The sequence below is a fragment of the Denticeps clupeoides genome, chromosome 20 (assembly GCF_900700375.1).
Source record: "Denticeps clupeoides chromosome 20, fDenClu1.1, whole genome shotgun sequence".
Lineage (NCBI taxonomy): Eukaryota > Metazoa > Chordata > Actinopteri > Clupeiformes > Denticipitidae > Denticeps > Denticeps clupeoides.
In genome coordinates, this window is record NC_041726.1 from 634489 (window position 1) to 654258 (window position 19770).

At 51.5% G+C, this 19770-nt stretch overlaps 3 protein-coding genes across 10 annotated transcripts; 1 reads left to right on the forward strand and 2 right to left on the reverse strand.

Annotated features, from left to right (window-relative positions):
- Positions 1–1841: 1841 nt before the first annotated feature.
- LOC114770444 (UPF0500 protein C1orf216 homolog) lies at positions 1842–4061 on the reverse strand. Of its 6 annotated transcripts, none has more exons than XM_028964383.1 (3): positions 3914–3950; positions 3186–3259; positions 1842–3020 (listed from the first exon to the last, which is right to left on the reverse strand). In XM_028964383.1, exon 3 carries the CDS (start codon positions 2990–2992, stop codon positions 2012–2014), a length of 981 nt encoding a protein of 326 aa, XP_028820216.1. In that variant the 5' UTR covers positions 2993–3020; positions 3186–3259; positions 3914–3950; the 3' UTR covers positions 1842–2011. The 6 variants fall into 6 exon arrangements, with proteins under 6 accessions (XP_028820216.1, XP_028820215.1, XP_028820217.1 ...); XM_028964382.1 differs by lacking the exon at positions 3914–3950 and adding an exon at positions 3532–3904; XM_028964384.1 differs by lacking the exon at positions 3914–3950 and adding an exon at positions 3810–3847.
- A 636-nt stretch (positions 4062–4697) lies between these two features.
- Positions 4698–13960, reverse strand: LOC114770342 (claspin-like). The gene is made up of 24 exons (XM_028964183.1): positions 13758–13960; positions 13220–13340; positions 12778–13109; positions 12342–12494; positions 12202–12255; positions 12038–12110; positions 11730–11832; positions 10993–11483; positions 9137–9325; positions 8877–9043; positions 8673–8794; positions 8553–8608; positions 7298–7482; positions 6733–7225; positions 6573–6630; positions 6391–6475; positions 6221–6318; positions 5961–6128; positions 5766–5887; positions 5568–5692; positions 5361–5469; positions 5215–5288; positions 4975–5136; positions 4698–4837 (listed from the first exon to the last, which is right to left on the reverse strand). The coding sequence occupies exons 1-24, from the start codon at positions 13779–13781 to the stop codon at positions 4742–4744; spliced, it is 3660 nt and encodes a 1219-aa protein (XP_028820016.1). The 5' UTR covers positions 13782–13960; the 3' UTR covers positions 4698–4741.
- Positions 13961–17609: 3649 nt separating this feature from the next.
- LOC114770454 (uncharacterized) lies at positions 17610–19669 on the forward strand. Of its 3 annotated transcripts, none has more exons than XM_028964396.1 (3): positions 17610–17751; positions 17872–18725; positions 18899–19669. In XM_028964396.1, the coding sequence occupies exon 2, from the start codon at positions 17901–17903 to the stop codon at positions 18702–18704; it is 804 nt and encodes a 267-aa protein (XP_028820229.1). In that variant the 5' UTR covers positions 17610–17751; positions 17872–17900; the 3' UTR covers positions 18705–18725; positions 18899–19669. The 3 variants fall into 3 exon arrangements, with proteins under 3 accessions (XP_028820229.1, XP_028820227.1, XP_028820228.1); XM_028964394.1 differs by having other exon boundaries at positions 18902–19669; XM_028964395.1 differs by having other exon boundaries at positions 17615–18725; positions 18902–19669.
- Positions 19670–19770: the final 101 nt, after the last annotated feature.

Below are 19770 nucleotides of genomic sequence, written 5' to 3' on the forward strand. Positions count from 1 at the left end.
CCTTGGAGCTGCACTGTCCTGCATCCAAATTCAAAAATGGTAAATGGAAAAAACCTAAAAAAGCTATCTATCTATCTATCTATCTATCTATCTATGTGTCATTCTGTCTGTCTGTCTGTCTCACATAGTCCACTTCATCATACTCAGGCCTCCGGCTGCGAACACCCCCCAACTCCCCCACCACCCCCTTTCTGTCAAAGATAATTGTTTCCACGCCACCAGATCGCTGGGGGCCACCTCACTGCCACACTGCATCAGGCGGAGTGAAGAGAAGGGAGACGGGGATAAAAAAAAGAGAAATAAACAGCGATAATGTTCACGAGGCCCTATGAGCTCCTCCGCCCCTCCCGGGGTCCGGGTTCGGCCCACGGTGGCCTACACCCTGACCGCCTACCTGCACCTGCACGCCCTCTTTAGGTCCAGCACAACATCTCAAGGTTCTGCACGCCTCATGTGGAAGCTCCTCATGCTCATTAAGAGTTTGAAGAAGCCATGAACACAAACCATGAATAATGCGCTGAAGATGCCTGCGGTTGACCTTCCATGCAGGCCGGGCCTGTTAACCCCAAATGCGATGGAATGAAAAATGTTTTTAATCCAAATAACGAAATATTGATGCACACCGATCTTCTGGTGGAAAGTGAATTTGCTGAATGACTTAAAACGGGAGAAAATGTTAAATTCGGAGGCACCACAAACATTATAGAAATAAATGAAAAAGACAACAACTTCTGTACCAGCATTTAAAAATGGTTTATTATTATTATTATTATTATTATTATTCTAGGGATTTATTTTTTGGGGTATTTGTATTGTTCCAGATTAAATCACATACGTTTTCCTTTACTCAGAGCATCCTCAGACATTTTAAAAGCAGATAAATAAGAAGGGGCACCATACACTATGTCCATGCCAAAGGCATTGTGGGTAAAATGTGCCTGCAGTCGAGGGACGTCAACATTTTTGTCAGCACTGTGACACAAATTAAGAATAAACCGAGACAGCGAGTACTGAGAGCGGAACAGAGGGCGGCTTGTTATTCTGTTCTTTCCCGTCACATCACGAGATGTTGCCGCTGGTTCTGCATGTTTATCTGAAGGTTACAGTCATCATCATCATCATCATCATCCTCCGGTTTTATATTTAACAGAAGGAACAAGCGAGCTGTTGAATACTGGTGTCAGAACCTCACATGAACTTCCGTCACGGTGTTTAAGTAGCCGAGAGAATATTAATATTTGTATTAATTTACTGGAAATCCGTGTTATTCTCATTGTAATTTTTACCCCTTTTGACGCAATTCTTGGTTGACGTGAGTTCATACGTGAAATCATCCCGTAAAACATGAAGAGGGAGAAAGACGCGGATTATCCCAGTTCTGGCCCTCGGGCCCCGGGGCCCAGACTGTCAGAATCCCCCAGAGGGCCGCGAACGGCGGTATCTGGGCAAACAGCCGTCTGTGCCCGGGGCACCGCGCCCTGCTGCACCCAGTCTGGAGATCGATGCACCTCCGTCCTTCAACGTGCCGATAATGAGGCAATTATCAGAAGTCATTAATAATACGAATAGGGTGGGAGGAGCCTAGCGGGTAACACACTCGCCTGTGAACCAGAAGACCCAGGTTCAAACCCCGCTTACTTCCATCGTGTCCCTGAGCAAGACACTTAACCCTGAGTGTCTCCAGGGGGGGACTGTCCCTGTAACTACTGACTGTAAGTCGCTCTGGATAAGGACGTCTGGTAAATGCTGTAAATGTAAATGAATAAAATCTTTTATTTCTGCCGATTTGGACGGTAAGAAGCAGCTCAAACGTAAAAAAAACAAACCACACGGCGCCAGAAGTGAATTGATATAGAAGTTTATTTGAATTTCTGCAATATCCACCATTTTGATCTCTGGTACGAGCTTTATTTAAACTACAAGGTCCACGTCTGGAGAGAAGAAGTTAGAAGTTTGGTTTGGTTTCAGCAGGACAGTAGAGGCGGTGTTTTGGTAGGATCGGTCCGGGCCGTTACTGGGCGGTGGCGGTGGCGGCGGCGGCACCCATGCGCAGGAGCTCCTTCCTGTGCGTGAGGATGACGTCGAAGCTGGACTGCAGCCGGTTCTGCTGCTCCTGCACGCGGCTCTGCAGCGTCCGCACCCACCGGATCAGAGCCAGGCGGCGGTACATGGTGAGCTGCACGTGGTGCTTCTCCATCTCCTGGGCCTTGTACTTCTCGCGGTCCTGGATGGTCCACACGGCCTCCATGAGCTCCGGCACGTCGGTGTCGGAGTCCGAGGACCCGTCGTCCCCGGGGCCCGGACCTGCCGAGCCCTTCCTGCGCCTCTCCGCCCCCTTCTCCCGGCTTCCTGGCGGGGGCTCTTCTTCTGTCGGCCCCCCCACGCAGACGCGGTCCCAGACGGAGCCGAGCTCTCCCAGATCGCCGGGGGCCCGGCTCTCGCTGCACAGAGAGGACGAGCTCCCGCCGGACCGGTAGCTGAACTCGAATTCCGAGTCAGTGTCGCCCCATTCCAGCCCCGGTTCCGCCTCGTCCTCCTCCTCGTCCTCCTCCACCTGATGCTTCTGGCCGACGCCCCGGTGCAGCCCCTCCTTCTCGGAGCTGCTCAGGCTTCTCATCTCCTCGTCCATCTTGCCCTCCTCGGCGCCATCGGGGGGCACTCGGCCGCAGCCGTCATCTCCACTCTCGATCTCGGGCAGCGGCTCCAGAGGGCTCCAGCAGGGCAGCCGGGAGAGCGGGGACAGGGGCCCGGGCATGTAGAGGGCGGACGAGGGCGGGTCCCGCCCCATGGGGCCCAGGGCCCGGGGCCGCACCGGGTTCCGGTTCTCGTCTCCCGCCGCCGGGTCTTCCTCCTGCCCCAGGAAGTTGAAGTTGCCGTCCTTCTTGTGGCCCTGGTGAGGGCCGGCGGCGAGGATGCGCAGGGACGAGTGGACGCCTCCACCGGGCCCCTGGCCGCCGTAGACGGGGATCCCGGGTCGCTCCTGCTGAAGCATCCTTGACTTTACTTGAGATTCTGTAGCCCTTTAAACACAAGAAAATATGGCAAACACGGCATAAAATAATCTGGAAAAAAACTCTTACAAGCGCCTTAAAGTGTTAAAACGTTAATATGCGTGATCAAAACCAATTAATCAATCAATCATACATGTTGATCCCCAAATCTTCCCATATCAGAAGAATTCCTACCGTATTTCTGCAATATTGTCTTACGTAACAGCAACCAGGTCGCCAGTTTCGTTACTTTAAGTTGTTTTTTAACGCTGAAGGTAAAAAAGAAAAGTAAATTGCTGCTGGATTGGTTTGCTTGTGGCGAGTGTGGTTGCCTTAAATTAATATTACATGCATGTTAATAATCATGCACGCTTGGGGTTTAATTAAAGGGGTGCATTTCTCTGTGCCAGGAGTTCCAAGACCCCCCCAAAAAAGACATATTAAATCGATTATAACTGTTAATCGATTAATTGTCGTAATCGATTAACCCCGCTGTGTGTAATACATCCGATCATCTGTACACGTTTCATTAAAAACTCACAAGCGTTCGATTTCGAGGCACGAGTCGCCGCCCTCTTCACAAACAAACAAACAAACAAACAAACAAAACAACATCCGGGGTCGCGGCGTCCATCCCGCGTGTCCCCAGTGTCCCCGGTCAACACACCGCGATGTTCCAGTTATTTATTCAGACGCTCCGGATGGTTCTTTTCCGTAAAGCGACCGAACGATAATGTCGGACATCCTGTTCGAAGCCAGAAAAGCCGCAACGACGCGATGTTCGCGGTCCAGTCGTTACGTAACCGCGGCGCGTCTCACCCCATCTCCCGCGCTGCTGTCCTCGGACCCCGAAAAGCTCTCCTCCCGCCCACAACACGACAAACATGAACATATTATCACCGAGCAGAATAAAAGGGTCCTACCGGCCGGATCCGTGACAGCGACCCGCCTTTCCGCCGCGACCACGTGACCCGCATCTCCAGTCACGTGACGTCACACGCACATCAGACAGACTGGGTGAGCGCGTCCCCTCCCGTCCCATGACAAGCCGTGGCTGGAGGCGGGAAGAGAGGAGGCTCCATCACCCCCCTCACCCCGCTCCATCACTCCGTCCAACAACACCCCCATTCAACCAGCGCACCTTCAGGCCGTCCCCGGTCCCCCTCCTCCTCCTCCTCATCCTCGCTCAACACATGAAAAATACATCAAACAAGCGCCCTGCCGGCGGCCTCGTCACATGCAGAACCGTCTACGTCTTCCCAGCTGGGCGCGGCCCCATTAGTATTCAACAGTTCACGATGTACCCCATACCACGAACCCTGTACCCCAAACCCCGTACCCCAAACTGGAGTAGACACAGTCGGAGCGGAACTCTTAGGTCCCCGGAGTTATGACCCACTTCCTTCGTAGTGGCCGCGCGTCTCCACCGAACCCGTCCCTTACTCTGACAGCGGCCGCGAGCCGACACCTCCGGCCACACCAGCGGTCCCACGTCACCGAAACGCGGAGTGGCAGCTCGTACGCGCCCAGCAGCGGCCCCGGAACCCCCAATACCAGGACCGGCGACCCCGCCAAGCACCAGCGTCCGAGACAGAGGCTACTCGTCTACATCTCGTCTACCAACTTCTATTTAGAGCACAAGAAGGAGGACGAAACCGGTTCACGTCGATAAAATAACTTTATTTACAAGTTCAATACATTAAATCAGCCAATTCCATATTTACAGATTAAAAGCCACCCGGTTGCGGTGCTCAGCTCTCCAGGTAACTGAAGATGCTCCTCTGGGGCCCCGCGGGACACGGCCGCTTCGCCGCGGGGCCCGGACACTCGGCGCGGGCCCGCTTCGCCTGGGGACAGAGAGGGGACACGGAATCCTGATTCTCTCTGGTGAAATTTGTCTATTCTACGAATACGTAAAATCGACATTCTGTGCAGGGTGAAGACGTGTTGATCTGCGGCGCCACCTAGTGGTGGGGGTTAAAACCTGTTTGTTGGTGGCCTCGGTGGACGGTGCCTGCTTGTCGGGGGAGAGCGTGTGGAACAGGAAGCCGCGGGTGTTTCGGGGGGCGCAGGGGTTCCCGTCCGAGATGGACGCCAGCTTCTGAAGGACCGCGCGAGGACGACTGAGCAGAGAACCTCTTTTCACCTGAACGTGCAGAAGAGAGATGAAACCAGGGCAGAGCGCCACCTGACCGACGGGCGGAATAAAGGGGTCAACACTGACCACTGGCGGCTGGAAGGGCATCTGGAAGGGGTTTGGAGGCGGGACCTTCTTCTCCTGGAACGGTGCAGCAGGTTCTGGAGCAGCCATGGGGACATTAGACCCGAACTGGATAACGCAGGGAGAAGAACGCTGAGAAGACGGCTCACCTCTCCTCTGCAGCGTCCTGGTACTGAGCTTCTTGGCCAGCCTCATGAACTGGCTGTCTTCATCTCCAGACTTGTCCTCTTCCTCGTCCACCTGGTCTCCTTTCCTGCCCTGCGCAGCATATAAAGCAGAATTTCGGCGTTGGACGCGTTGGACACGGCGAACTCGGAGACCGGCGCGCTTCTTCTGACAGATTCAGCTGCTCCGACCTGCTCTCGTAACCACTGCTCCCTCTCCAGCCGCTCTCTTCTCCTCTGCAGCTCGGCCTGGTCCACATCGTCCTCCTCGTCCTCCTCGCCATCGTCTCCCGTCCGGTCCACGTCCACGCCATGGTCTGCAGGAAGCAGAAGTGTCGGTCAGCACGTGCTCGCGCCAGGTACAGGACGTGCTCTACAGACCCCGCCCACCGATGTTCCTCCAGCGGAAGCGGCGGGCCCGGCCCGGCCCGTCAGAATGCAGGTCCCCGTCGGCGAGGTAGCGCTCCTGGTAGATCCTCAGGCGACGCTTGTCATCGTCCAGAACCTGCTTCCTGCAGAAAGGCGGGACAATTCGGGTCTCCGTTCCATCCAACAAATGGAAAAACTGCAAAATGATCTTCTTACATGTGGATCTTGTTGACTTGATCTTGCAGCTCTTCGTCTGAAGGCAGCTCCTCCTGCAGCTCCTCTTCCTCATACTCACTCCCGCCTTCGTCGTCTTCGTCATCATCCTCACTCCCCGCTTCACTTCCTGACAGTTCGGCCTCCGACTCCACGAACTCAGCCAGGCGCCTACGGAGCGGGACAAACCCGCGAGACGCGTGAAGGAGACGCGGGGGCGGAGTCGCGGAGCCACGCCCCCCCCCAGCGGTGGTACAACTTACATTTTCTTCTTCTTCTCCTTCTTCTTCTGTCCACCAGGACGCCCAAACACCGCCTGCATCTCTTCGTCCTCCGAATCCTCGTCTCCCTGGTCGTCCTCCTTTGAGACGGTTTTTGTCCATCAGACACACAAGCCTACACAACATTTCAACATTTCTGTGTAATAAAGTACCTGAGCACTTAGGCTGTCGACATCAGACAGGAGCCTAAACTCACAATCTTCCTCCTCCTCTTCCTCCTCTGGATTCTCTTTTCTACTTGAATTAAAAAGGAAAATCATATAAATCAAAAAAATCCATAACAATAATGAGATTAAAAAAAGGTTCCAAAGGGCCCTGTGATGCTGCCAGATACCTGACGGGTTCTTCTCGAGGTGCAGGACTGAAGGCCGAAGGTGGGGAAGGGTCATCATCTAAAGCAGAAACCAGACACCTTACACAACAACACTGACATGTCACACCAAGCCGGTGGAGAAGTTCACATGTCGAGGGCAAGGTGCCATCATGGTTGTGACCTGGACTGGGGAACTTTCCGGAGCAGAGAGCCAGCAGCTGGTCCATGTCGGGGCCCGCTTCAGAGCCCCCTCCTGCTTCTGGTTCCTTCTCCGGGGCTTCGCGGGCCGCCGGGGTGGTGAAGGCTCCAGAGCAGAGTCCCAGGAGCTCGTCCATGTCCCCCGGCTGGCTGCTGCTCTGCAGGGCGGCACCCCCGGAGGCGAACCCCCCGGAGCAGAGCGCCAGCAGCTCCCCCATGTTGCCGTCCATGGCGTTTTCGTCCAGGCTGTCCAGCAGGAGCTGACGTTTGTGTGAGCGGGCGTGGCCACCTCTGGGTCCTACGTTCAAAAAGCCATCGGCATCCAGCAGCTGAGAGTGCGTGTCCTCCTCCAGGGAGAACGGACCCTGGGATCCACCACCGAGAGGACCTGCGTCAGTGGGAGACGGCTGGGCGTACAGGTCCTGGGAATCTTCCACCGGGAGACAAATGGACGGCTCGGAGAGCTTTCCTGAACTCTGGACGAAGGCGTTCTGGATGTAAATGGCAGGTTTCCGGAAAGAAGGCGTGTTCGTGTGTGAAGATCTCACCTTGGAAGCAGAACCCAGGAAGCTCGGTCTAAATAAACAGGGCGACGGGGAACGGAACACGCTGGTGGACACGCCCCTGCCTCCGGCGCGGCCGATGGGCTGATAGGACGGGATCATGGACCCGACCAGCTCGAAGCTGCTGTTATGGCTGCTGTCTTTAGTCAAGGACAGGCAGTCGTCTTCATCTGCGACAAGAAAACAGAAGATCAACTTCTCACTGGTTCTAAACCTGTAGTAACTGTGATGGGACAGTGTTTACCAGACGTCCTTATCCAGACCGACTTACAGTCAGTAGTTACAGGGACAGTCCCCCCCTGGAGACACTCAGGGTTAAGTGTCCTGCTCAGGGACACGATGGTAGTAAGTGGGGTTTGAACCCGGGTCTTCTGGTTTATAGGCGAGTGTGTTAGCCGCTAGGCTACTACCACCCAGTAGTTACAGGGACAGTCCCCCCCCTGGAGACACTCAGGGTTAGGTGTCTTGCTCAGGGACACGATGGTAGTAAGTGGGGTTTGAACCTGGGTCTTCTGGTTTATAGGCGAGTGTGTTAGCCGCTAGGCTACTACCACCCAGTAGTTACAGGGACAGTCCCCCCCTGGAGACACTCAGGGTTAAGTGTCTTGCTCAGGGACACGATGGTAGTAAGTGGGGTTTGAACCTGGGTCTTCTGGTTTATAGGCGAGTGTGTTAGCCGCTAGGCTACTACCACCCAGTAGTTACAGGGACAGTCCCCCCCTGGAGACACTCAGGGTTAAGTGTCTTGCTCAGGGACACGATGGTAGTAAGTGGGGTTTGAACCTGGGTCTTCTGGTTCACAGGCGAGTGTGGTACCCGCTAGGCTACTACCACCCAGTAGTTACAGGGACAGTCCCCCCCTGGAGACACTCAGGGTTAAGTGTCTTGCTCAGGGACACGATGGTAGTAAGTGGGGTTTGAACCTGGGTCTTCTGGTTCACAGGCGAGTGTGGTACCCGCTAGGCTACTACCACCCAGTAGTTACAGGGACAGTCCCCCCCTGGAGACACTCAGGGTTAAGAGTCTTGCTCAGGGACACGATGGTAGTAAGTGGGGTTTGAACCCGGGTCTTCTGGTTTATAGGCGAGTGTGTTAGCCGCTAGGCTACTATCGCCCTTCTAGATTATATTAGAAATGTATCTTGACTATATTAGCTGAGACGCGCTGAATGCTCCTTCAAGACGCCATTTTATCCAGTAGAATTATGAAAGAAGAAGACGGGGAACAGAAAGCAACTCACCCATCTTGCCATCACCATCTTGGCCTCCTGCTCCAGCTTTTTTGCTGCCATCGCTTCTGCGAGAGCGAAAAACAGTCAGAAGAGACCAGAAGACAGAGGACTTGTCCGTCGGGAACGTACCCCATGCGAGAACACGAGCTGCCGGCGAACAGCAGGAGCGTGCCGTCCGTGTCGCGGGGGAGTGGAGAGGGGCTCCTGGCGCCAGCATCTTCTCCACAGTCACCCAGAAGCTCGTCTACACCCTGAAGGACGGTCACAAACGTGTTCAGGCAAAGCCTTCCATCTGAGGAAGTGGTCCAGGTCAAAGTTGGTCCCTTCATCTACCTCTTCCTCCTCCGATTCGGTCATCTGTTCCTCCTCCTCCTCCTCCTCGTCCTGCTCACAGTCCTCGTTATCCAGGCGGTCAAGCGCCGCCCGGCGGGTCCTCTCCTCTTGGCGCCGGACGGCCATGGCCTGCTGCAGGCGGGACTTCAGGAAGGTCAACTTCTCACCTACAAATGGGGCAAAAAGCGCAAAACCAGCTGCATGTCTGCAGAGGAGAAGCAGATAAACGGCATCGCCGGTTCAGACAGGACTGCACGTACCTGGCTTGGTGTGCACGGGTTCGTCCCCCACTTCGGGGACGGTGAAAGTGATCGATTCAGCGAGCAGCTCCTCCTGGCCAGAGGGGGCGCTGTCCTTCCGCACCACACTGAGCTGCAGGGACCGCTCTCCTTTCGGCCGTGGAGCCGGCTGGACGTGCCGGAGGAAACGGTCCTTGAGGGCCTCCAGAGCTGGAACCACACCAGGAAGGAACGCAGTGTGAAGGGGTGGACCCGGGTTCGAACCCTACCTCCTGTCCCTGAGCAGGACACTTAACCCGGAGTGTCTCCAGGAGGGGACTGTCCCTGTGAATACTGACTGTAAGGTGTTCTATATAAGGCCACGTTGACATTTTTTTACCCTGCCAGTGAAAAGTGTGGACGCCCCGACTCTGGAGGTTATGGAGACCAACATGGAGCCATTTTCAAGCATCCAATACAAGAAACTTATTTAGTATTTTCGTAGCAATATGAAGTGAAGCATGTTTGATGAATCTGTTCTTCCATCTTTTGCCTTCATGGCGGCTTCGGTCACTATTTTCATCATCAAAAGGCGCTTGAGATGCTGCTTAACTCCAGGGAATAATTAGAAAGTGCTCAGCAGAAACAGCCAGGCCTGTTGCACACGTCCCCGTTGTCAGAAGAGAGAACCAAAAGCTCCCTGATCTGGACACGCAAATGTCCAACTTTTTGTTTGCTAAAGGTTCGGAAACATCTACAACTAAAGAAACCAGACTATGAAAAGACACGTGAGGTTGTGTAATAAAGAAACAGTAATAAAGGCAAAAAGTTTCACAGTGTTGTGGGCGGAGCAAACCAACCCAAAAAAACTCCACCCACAACAACTCATTACAATCTACGCATGGTATTATATTTACAGCATTTACCAGATGCCCTTATCCAGAGCAACAGTCCCCCCTGGAGACACTCAGGGTTAAGTGTCCTTCTCAGGGACATGATGGTAGTGAGTGGGGTTTGAACCTGGGTCTTCTGGTTTATAGGCGAGTGTGTTACCCACTAGGCTACTACCATCCAGTAGTTACAGGGACAGTCCCCCCCTGGAGACACTCAGGGTTAAGTGTCCTTCTCAGGGACATGATGGTAGTGAGTGGGGTTTGAACCTGGGTCTTCTGGTTTATAGGCGAGTGTGTTACCCGCTAGGCTACTACCATCCAGTAGTTACAGGGACAGTCCCCCCCTGGAGACACTCAGGGTTAAGTGTCCTGCTCAGGGACATGATGGTAGTAAGTGGGGTTTGAACCTGGGTCTTCTGGTTTATAGGCGAGTGTGTTACCCGCCAGGCTACTACAGGGACAGTCCCCCCCTGGAGACACTCAGGGTTAAGTGTCCTTCTCAGGGACACGATGGTAGTAAGTGGGGTTTGAACCCGGGTCTTCTGGTTTATAGGCGAGTGTGTTACCCGCTAGGCTACTGCCACCTTATTAGGAGCATCTGACCATGTTGCTGACCAGATATGATTTAGGATTTTTAATCCAGTGGGGGCCTAGTGAACTCATAGCTGGAAGGTTGCGGGTTCGAATCCCGACCCGCCAAGGTGCCAGTGAGGTCCCCTTCATGAAGGTACCGTCCCCCAACGGCCCACTGCTCACCAAGGGTGAGGGTTAAATACAGTACGTGATTCACTGCGTACCACAAGTCACATTATTACATTTACAGCCATGACGCGGACATGCTACCCTGACGTGGAAATAATACCTCGCTAAGCGGGCAGCACATCCACTACCAAACCAAACATGCAGCGTTTAACAGATCATCACCCATCTGAAGAGCTCTGATTGGCGATCGAGATGAACCACATGCAGTAATAATATTTCCCATTAAATTAGACGCCCGCTTACCGGGATTATTCTTTGGTGCCTCCAGCTCCACAAAGGTCCCATTACCAGAAGGCAACTTGGCCACAGGTGGCGGTTCCAGCCCGAGCTCCCGCAGCCGAGCAAGTTTGTCCTTGCGGGTCCTGACGCCCCTCATGGGGGCATCTGCTGGTTTGAACCCCGTCTCCGCTGCCTCTGTAGAGTCTGTGGGCTGGACCGGACACTCCAGGCTTGCTGGGCTTCCAGACTCCCCTGCAGCTACAGACCTGGCTGGCTGGACCTGAGCAGTAAGAGGTCCCGGTTCTTCCGGTGAACCTGTGGGCAGCTGCGCCTGTGCTTCTTGTTCCGTACAGGAGGTAGTGACCAAGGCCTCTCTGTTTTGGGAATTAGACACAGACTCTGCGGTGCCCTGTGGCTCAGGGTTCACCACTGGTTCTTGAAAGCCTTCGGTCTGGACCGGATCTGGCACCAGCGGAGCAGCTGCTTCCAGAAGACGGGGCTTGTACCTCGAAGACCTTCAAAAATAAGCAGCATGAGCGGTGATGATCGATTCTGATACTTACTGCACATTCAAACTTTAATGTAAAGGTACACGAATCAAAGGGCCACAAAGTCCCGGGTTCAAACCCCACTCACTACCATCGTGTCCCTGAGCAGGACACTTAACCCTGAGTCTCTCCAGGGGGGGGCTGTCCCCGTCACTACTGACTGTAAGGCGCTCTGGATAAGGACGTCTGGTAAATGCCGTAAATGGTACATACTTCAGCAAAGCCATGGCGGGGCCTTCTGGTCGTGCTCTTTTCTTGAAGAAATCATTGATGCTCTTTGGCTCTGGCATGTGATATGGCAGCCCAACAGCAGACTCTGGCAAAAGAGCAATCAATCAAAGTCAAAGTCAGCTTTGTCAATTCTGCCACATGTACAGGACATACAGAGAATTGAAATTGCGTTACTCTCAGACCCAGCAATGCACATCTTATACACACACACACACACACACACACACACACATATATATATATATATATATATATAAAAACCTCTCAGAGACACTAACAGGATAACTGACCTCTGATCAGCCTCTGACTTTCACTGTGCAGCTGCTTAATTGCCTCCTTACTGGCACGGGCCGCCTTCCTTTCCTGTGCAATGAGAGCAGTTTGTACATTAAATAGAAAAGAAGGAATTCAATATACACTTTTAATAAGAAAACCAACAAGGAAGGGTTGAAACCTTGCGCTGCATCGGAGCCTCCTCCTCCCCACCATCTTCCTCATCCATATGAAGCTGAAGAATAATAAAGCAAATGCATAAAGAAACTGGATGGCACCCATCCTGCGTCCATTTCAGTACCATGGCTGACTGCCTCTCACCTTGTACTGCTGGGCTTTCTGCTTTACAGAAGCTCTGACACCATCCAGGGACTCCTCCTGCCCCTCCAGGTCTGGGACCTCCTCTGCATCATAAAGATCGTGGTCTGCCAACAGGCAGCCACTGTCATTAAGCGGCTTGGGAGGCGAGCTCACCTGGGAACAGAAAGGTGGAAAAAAAAATCACTCAATGTACCTTTATTTGAGCTACAGAAAAGAGACATGAAAGTACAGAAATCGCCCTGTTGTTCTATAGTATTGTAAATTTCACTTTTTAGATTCATGAAAATCATTCCATGGCTTGATGGAAACCATGCCGGGCACAACAGAAAAACGACACTGAGGAGTCTAAATATCTGTCGGTTTGAGGGCTTTCCCCCCCCCAAAAAATCTTCATTTCCTTTTAATTACCCTTGAATAATTTAAACACAAAAGCCACCTCTTGCCGCTCCTTCTTTCGCCTCCTTGATTTGGTCTGCTTCTCTTTTTCCTTGCGGCGCTGAGACTTCTTCCTCTTGCCGTCGCCTTTCTTTTTCTCTTCGCTTTCGTCGCTTTCACTGTCTGGAGCGACGCGGCATATTCGCTTCTTGGGCTTCTTAGACGCCTCTCCATCCTCGTGTCCGTCTTTCTCCTCCGAACTGGAGGCCGACAACACAAGAGCTTCTGCCATGCCAGCTGCTTCCACCTCCCCTTCACTGTCGCTGTCTGGCAGGGCCTTCCGGCAGCAAGACTTGCGACTCACTGTCACCTCCTCCTCATCATCGTCGGATTCTGGAAAAAACAATAAAACCTAAAATGCATTATGTGATGTGTGCCAGGTTCTACATGTGGTGCCCAAAGGTGCAAAGCACAAGAACCAAAGACCCCCAAACAGGCTGTACCTTGTGTCTCCTGTGAGACCCTGGTGATTTGAGCAGCTGCTTCCTCCACTGGAGAACCCATCCCACTGTCCGAGTCGCTCCCTGGTGCTGTCGGGACCTCAGCGGGAAGCTCCGCCCCCTGCTGACGTCACAACAAGAGCGACAAGGTGGAGACAATTATTACTATTAGAGCCAATACAGACATACAAAAAGAGCCAATAAAGGCACCAAAAATAAATACAATACAAAAAAAAAACAACACACACACATTAACCAAACCAAAGCTTAGCACGTTTGAAAACCGGCTGCTCAAATCTAGCCGTGCTGCTTACAAGGAAAGAAAGGAAGGAAGGAATGAAAGCTTATAAACGCTCACAGGAACGTGTCAACTCCACAATGCAAGTACGTCCCGCTAACAAAACTAAAGGCATTTTAATAAATACTGTCAGCGTCAACACAGCTAGCCAGCTAACAAACAGTATTTGACGTAAGCAAGCTAAAACCATTTATTTTAAATGTAATTAATGTAACCAGATACATCACTGCTTTAATAATTTACCAGCTGTTGGGCAAGAAGGCTCATCTTGTTCTTCCCGCAAAAAAAAAAAAAAGATTAAAGATTAAGTAGATGCATTAAAACTCAGTTCACAGAAAATACAACGTCTCCGGAATTTGGCAAAAATCTATAAAGTGAAATAAAGAAAGTTAAAGAATAATCCGCGGTAAATTCGCAGCTGGCTCCTCTCCCGCCTGTTCTTCGATTGTGAACGTTTCAATCTTTCGCGCCCTGGACGCGAGCGGCGCACAGTCCGTGCGTCAATCACGCCGTGCGCGCCTTCCTATTGGACAGAGCGCCACGGAGCTCTCCTATTGGTCAACGTGGATGCGTCACGTGGCAGGAGGAACACGCCTTCAAAGCTTTATTGTCTTCCTGCTCGGTGATGGAAAAACGTGTAAAATTGTATTAAACTTGGCTAGTTGTATTAAGACATACGGCAATGGATAGTACATAAATAAGACAAACTATGGTTTACAAAAGAACTAATTATTCAGCATTTCTTTTCTCAGTGTATACGTGGTGACAATGATAAGTTCAATTCCGGACGTTCCCATACAAGTTGAATTGAATAATTATATGGAGCAGGCCCTGTAAAAATTTGTGTTTTTAACGTGGCCGAACCACCGTGTTAAAGAAAATCAGCTTTAGACGAATTCACGGAGGATTCTGGAGACAGGCACCGCGAGTGCTACCTACTGTTAGGACCCCGGATCCAGTATAAATTCCGCCACATGCGGCGTTGCGTTCTCTTCCTGGCCGCTCTGCTCACTTGTTCTGTTGATGAACTTTGTGCGCGTCTTGCCGGCATGTGCGGTTATAAATGGCTTTTCTACGTGGGTCGCGGGTTCGGTGTAGAGCTCGAATGTTTGCAGCGAGAAGAGAGACCACATCACCCGCTGCGGTTCTGCAATGGCTGACTGGTGCGTGCCACGTGTCCGGTGTTCAGGCGTGCTTTTTAATATCACGTTTTTGTGTTTAATGATGAGCATTTCTAAGACTAGAGTCTCTGATTTCCTCCGTGAAGACGTTTCACAGTGCACTGAGAACAACACCAGCAGCAGCCTGTCGGTCTGCCGGCCGACGCCGCGGTTCGGCCCGTTCTAACGTGGACGTGTTTTCTGCAGCAGGTTCCTCGCTGTAGACGCTGCTTCTGTCCCCCCGGACCGGCGTGTCCCCGGTAAGACGACCTGAGGGCCCGACTCTCCGCCTCTTGCATGATGTGTTATGATGAGATTGCAGACTAGAGTCTCTGAATGATTCGTGATGCTTCTTCACAGTGTACTGAACACAGCTCTTACTGTGCATCACTTTTACTGCTTTTATTTGGTAGCTTTTTTTTTTAACGCTGCTTTTCCTGTTTAACTAGCTTGCAGTTCGGCGGCCGTGGAAGACCTGTTTATCTCTCAGGGCCAGTGTAAGGTGAGTTCTACTTTAGTTTTGTGGCATTTTAATATGTGGAATTACTTGGTAATGGAATGATCTTGTTTCCTTAAACCACAGGGAACCACTCAGCTCTGCAGAACCCAGAGTGTTGCCGGATGGATGTGGATCTTGCAATTTGGGTATTGTATTACATATTCAAAGTTTAAATGGTTTAACCCCTTTCAGTCTGTCTATATAGAAAACTTTTGAGCTCAAATCGGTTCCTTCGTTCCTCCCCCAGGTCCGTGGATCCACTATGCTGTGATAAGTGAGTATGGGTCACACTTTAATAAAGTTATTAGTTCCTTTGAATGTCCGTGATGAAATGTGTTTTTCGGTTCGTCTGAAACCAAATGAAGTTTACTCGCAGCGCACTGAGACATTTCTATAATCTGTTTTATTAAAGTGATTTACCAAACCTTTTTTAACCCTGTATTTCGTTTCCTTTCTCATCGGAAGGTTCCTTTTATTTGCCGGAATACACTGAGCGTTGGATGTTGGAACATCATTCCCAGAAATCCCAAAATAAAGACTTCTAACATTTTCCTTGTCTGATTTATTGTCACTGTGCCTCCTTTCCACCAAATTAGATCTGATTTATTACTGTAGTCTGTGGGTTATACAGTACAGGCCAAAAGTTGGGCGCGCCTTAACATTCATCGTGTTTTCTTTAATTTCATGAGCATTTACGTTGGTAGATTCTCACTGAAGGCATCAAAACTAACACATGTGGAGATATGGAAAAGTGGAGACCTGACCTCCACAGTCACCGGACCTGAACCCAATCCAGATGTTTTGGGGTGAGCTGGACCAACAAGTGCTAAACACCTCTGGGAACTCCTTCAAGACTGTTGGAGAAGCATTTCAGGTGACGACCTCTTGAAGCTCATCGAGAGAATGCCAAGAGTGTTCAAAGCAGTAATCAGAGCAAAGAAACTAGAATATAAAACATGTTTTCACTTATTTCACCTTTTTTTGTTAAGTACAGAACTCCACATGTGTTCATTCATAGTTTTGTGCCTTCAGTGAGAATCTACCAACGTAAATGGTCATGAAGATAAAGAAAATATGTTGAATGAGGTGTCCAAACACCTGGGCTATATATATATTTGGTCCCTTTTGGAGGGGAATTTACTTATAGAAGTTTTTATGTATGTGACCATCCTAGTAACCTTGCGTTTGTATTACATACCAGTTTTTCCCACAAATGGTCCTATTCCACTCTTCTTGAACAGTGCTCTGGTGCAGCTTCTGCCCTTTCTTAGGACAAGTCACCCTGCTTTTGGAACACAAACAAGGCAAAAGCTATCTTGTTCTAGTGGTTCATTGAGATGACCTGGTCATTATTAAGTTCTGATTTTTTTTATTTTTATAAATGTATAAATGCAGTTTTTTTGCATGCAGTGTATTGGATAAAAACACCGGAACATGAACTAAATGGTCTTCGGTTTACACCGAAGCCAACGTATTTCCATTGAGAGCTGCAAATGGGGCTCTCGATGCAAATACTTGCAGGCAGATAGCATGGGGCATCTTATTTTCCTGCATGTCTTTCTTGTTTTAAATAGTCTAATGTGGTGTATTATAGAATGAATATGTCCCTGCTTGAAGGGCCAATGGTGGCCTAGCGGTTAAGGAAGCGGCCCCATAATCAGAAGGTTGCCGGTTCGAATCCCGAGCTGCCAAGGTGCCACTGAGCAAAGCACCGTCCCCACACACTGCTCCCCGGGCGCCTGTCATGGTGCCCACTGCTCACTCAGGGTGATGGTTAAATACAGAGAACACCTTTCGTTGTGTGCACCATGTGCTGTGCTGCAGTGTCTCACAATGACAATCACTTCACTTTCAGGTACTGGAGAGTATTTTTACACTAGTCCAGTGTCATGGTACGACCTGATGACATCTGTCCGCTTCAAGATCCTCTATCTTCTACAGTTACGGTGTTGGTGGTTCATCTTGGTGTCAGGAACCAGGATCCACCAACTCTGACCTGGACAGCGTTACACACAACACATTTCTTCAATTGTCTTTAGAGAATATTTTATATTTTAGGTCCTTAGTTGGTGAGTCGTGGTTACACCTGAAATATGGCAGATTTCAAATGTTACCTTGGTACTATTACTGGTTACCATATGCATTTTGAAGCAGTTTGGTGTTACTTCCTTTTGAGTCTTTTCTCCAAATAATAGTATATAGTGTCTGTATAGTTTTTTTGTATTATTATTTGTACGCTGCTGGCTTCTTACTTTTTAATTTATTCTTTGTTAATTACTTGTAAATGCTTTATTATTAATGTCAGATTGTTAAAATGTCCCCTGTCACGGCTGCCCACTGGTGGATTAAATACCGGGGACCCCGTTTTCTCCCCGTTTTCCCCCCGCCGCCTGGTTCTACGTGACGCGGGGTCACGCCCAGCTGCTTCCGGGTTACGCGCCGCTGCCGGAAACGCGGACGATGGCGCCGCCTGGTCGTGCGACTCTGGCCGGCCGGGGTTATGGAAGACGAGACGAGCGACGCCGGTTCGCGGCTTAAACGGCGACGTTTTGCGGAGGTTCTGTGACGCGGACCGAAGGTGAAGGCGGTTCGGCGGTTCGGGGCGCGTCGGAACACGCCGCTTCAGCCTCGGGGCAGGAACTCGTCTTACTTCCTCACCTTCCGTCTCTAGATCGGTACTAATATCGTGCTTTTTTAGGTCCTTCTTGATCTCCCGACCAGAAGAAGATGAGCGCCGTTGCTCAGCAGGTTTGGGGGTGGCTGCGTCCCTGGGGGGACAGGACCAGGAAGGACCAGGACAGCAGCTGGACGTGGAGAGGTGTGACCTCCTGGGTTTGGGGGGCACCCCAGGAGAAGATCTCCCAGCAGGACGTGACGGAGGAGTACTGGGAGGCGGCTGAGGAGCGGGCGAGGCCCCCGGGCTGGTGGAGCAGGTTCCTGCCGGCGTCCTGCCGCGGCCGGCTCGGCCTGCTCAGGCGAGTTGGGTGGGACGCGGACAACAACGACGCAGACGTTTCCGACTACGGCACCCCGCCGCCCTCGCCCACCGCCCTCGGCCCCCAGCCGTCCACCTTCGCTTTCTTCGCCCGCTCGTGGGAAGGAGAAGTCCTACCTGAACACCTGGAGATCTGCTTCAATTTCCTGCGCCACCTGTTCGACCTGCTGGTGGTCGGCTTCCTGTGGACCGTGTCCCCGCCCGCCAAGGTGATCCTGGACGTTCTGGGCGTGCAGGGCGCCCTGAAGCTGTGGCTCCACGGCATGGCCATGTTCTTCGTCTCTACGGTGGGCATGGCTGGCCTCCTGTGGCTGGTTCAGGAGTACCTGCCGCAGTTCGCCTTGGCGTACGGAATCGTCCAGGCCCTGGTGATCTCCGTCAGCGTGCGGCAGAGCGTGATCATCGGAGCAGGGGACGTGGCCGGACAGGACGCGGGGAAGCGGGAGGAGGACGAGGAGGAGGAGGAGGAACGGGACGAGGACGAAGTGAAGCTGCCAGTTCACAGACGCATTAAAGGGAAGACCGTACCCGTTTAATCTGGTACGGTTTTTAAAAAGGTACGAACCGGAAACACGACATGTCCCTCTTCAGCTCTAACCCAATAAATGATGAACCTGTCGACAGCCATCTTCTTTTTATTTGATACAGACGTAATGCAGATGTGCCAGATGTTGGTTGTCCGTGATGTGGATGTCCGGATTGAACCGACTGATCCTTTTCTGTTATTCAGCAGGGGTCGGAGAACCTATCAAGCCAGACGCCTGGAGTAGTACCCCAAAAGACGAGGAGAAGCTCCACGAGGACTTCGCTTGGGAACTTCTGCCTCCAGAGTAGAACCTAAAGCTGCTTCGTTGGACTGTCCTCTGTCCTCTTACTGTGCTGATCATTCCTCTAAAAATACGGAGCTGAGGTCCAATACTGAACTGTTGGGATGAGAGCGTTTCTGAACACAGGAAGGACGCAGCAATGGAGAACATCTCAGACGTGGATGAATGGACGGAAGGAACCTTCACCAGCAGCCAAAGCGGGAAGACTGTGAATCCGAGACGCCAAACTCTGCCCCATTAGTAATTCCTGTCTTGTCCATGCGTGTTGCACCACTACATTTACTATAGTGCTCGCTCTAACCATCACCAGGTGTGTTACACTACTAGTGTACGAGTGTTCATGTGCCATACAGTCCTCACCACATTTCTGTCACGGCCACAGAGCCGTCACCACACGTCCAGATCCTCCCGGCCGCAGCGTTTCTACGTCCTGACTCGAACCCGTACGTGCGGATGCTCCGCCGCGTGTTCAGTCGCGTAGTAGAAGCGTATGACGGACGGAGAAAAGCTCTTTTAAACGTTCTGCTTATTTTCCTAATTAGGTCACGGTTTCCTGGCCATTAATAAGCGTGCATGGGGCATGTTCACTGTTGGTTTACCCATCAGAAGGCTTCAAATAAAAAACCTATAAATGCCTTTTTCATGCAAGATAATAAAGTGCTGCCATCTCACAAGTTCTCAGTTGTGTGTTTGATGAAATTGATGCATTGTCATTTATGGAACTCATATCATATTATGGGGTTATCATAACACCATGGTAATGTCACACATGCAC

What these genes read in the sequence shown, in the direction of transcription:
- LOC114770444 (XM_028964379.1), bottom strand. Translation starts at nt 4,032, where the DNA reads ATGGGACGGGAGGGGACGCGCTCACCCAGTCTGTCTGATGTGCGTGTG. An exon ending in CGCTGTCACGGATCCGGCCG is followed by an intron (nt 3,021 to 3,913) that starts GTAGGACCCTTT and finishes TTGTGTTTAAAG; the next exon opens with GGCTACAGAATCTCAAGTAA.
- LOC114770454 (XM_028964396.1), top strand. Translation starts at nt 17,901, where the DNA reads ATGAGCGCCGTTGCTCAGCAGGTTTGGGGGTGGCTGCGTCCCTGGGGG.
- LOC114770342 (XM_028964183.1), bottom strand. Translation starts at nt 13,781, where the DNA reads ATGAGCCTTCTTGCCCAACAGCTG. An exon ending in ACCCGTGCACACCAAGCCAG is followed by an intron (nt 9,044 to 9,136) that starts GTACGTGCAGTC and finishes CCCCATTTGTAG; the next exon opens with GTGAGAAGTTGACCTTCCTG. An exon ending in TCGACAGCCTAAGTGCTCAG is followed by an intron (nt 6,319 to 6,390) that starts GTACTTTATTAC and finishes ACCGTCTCAAAG; the next exon opens with GAGGACGACCAGGGAGACGA.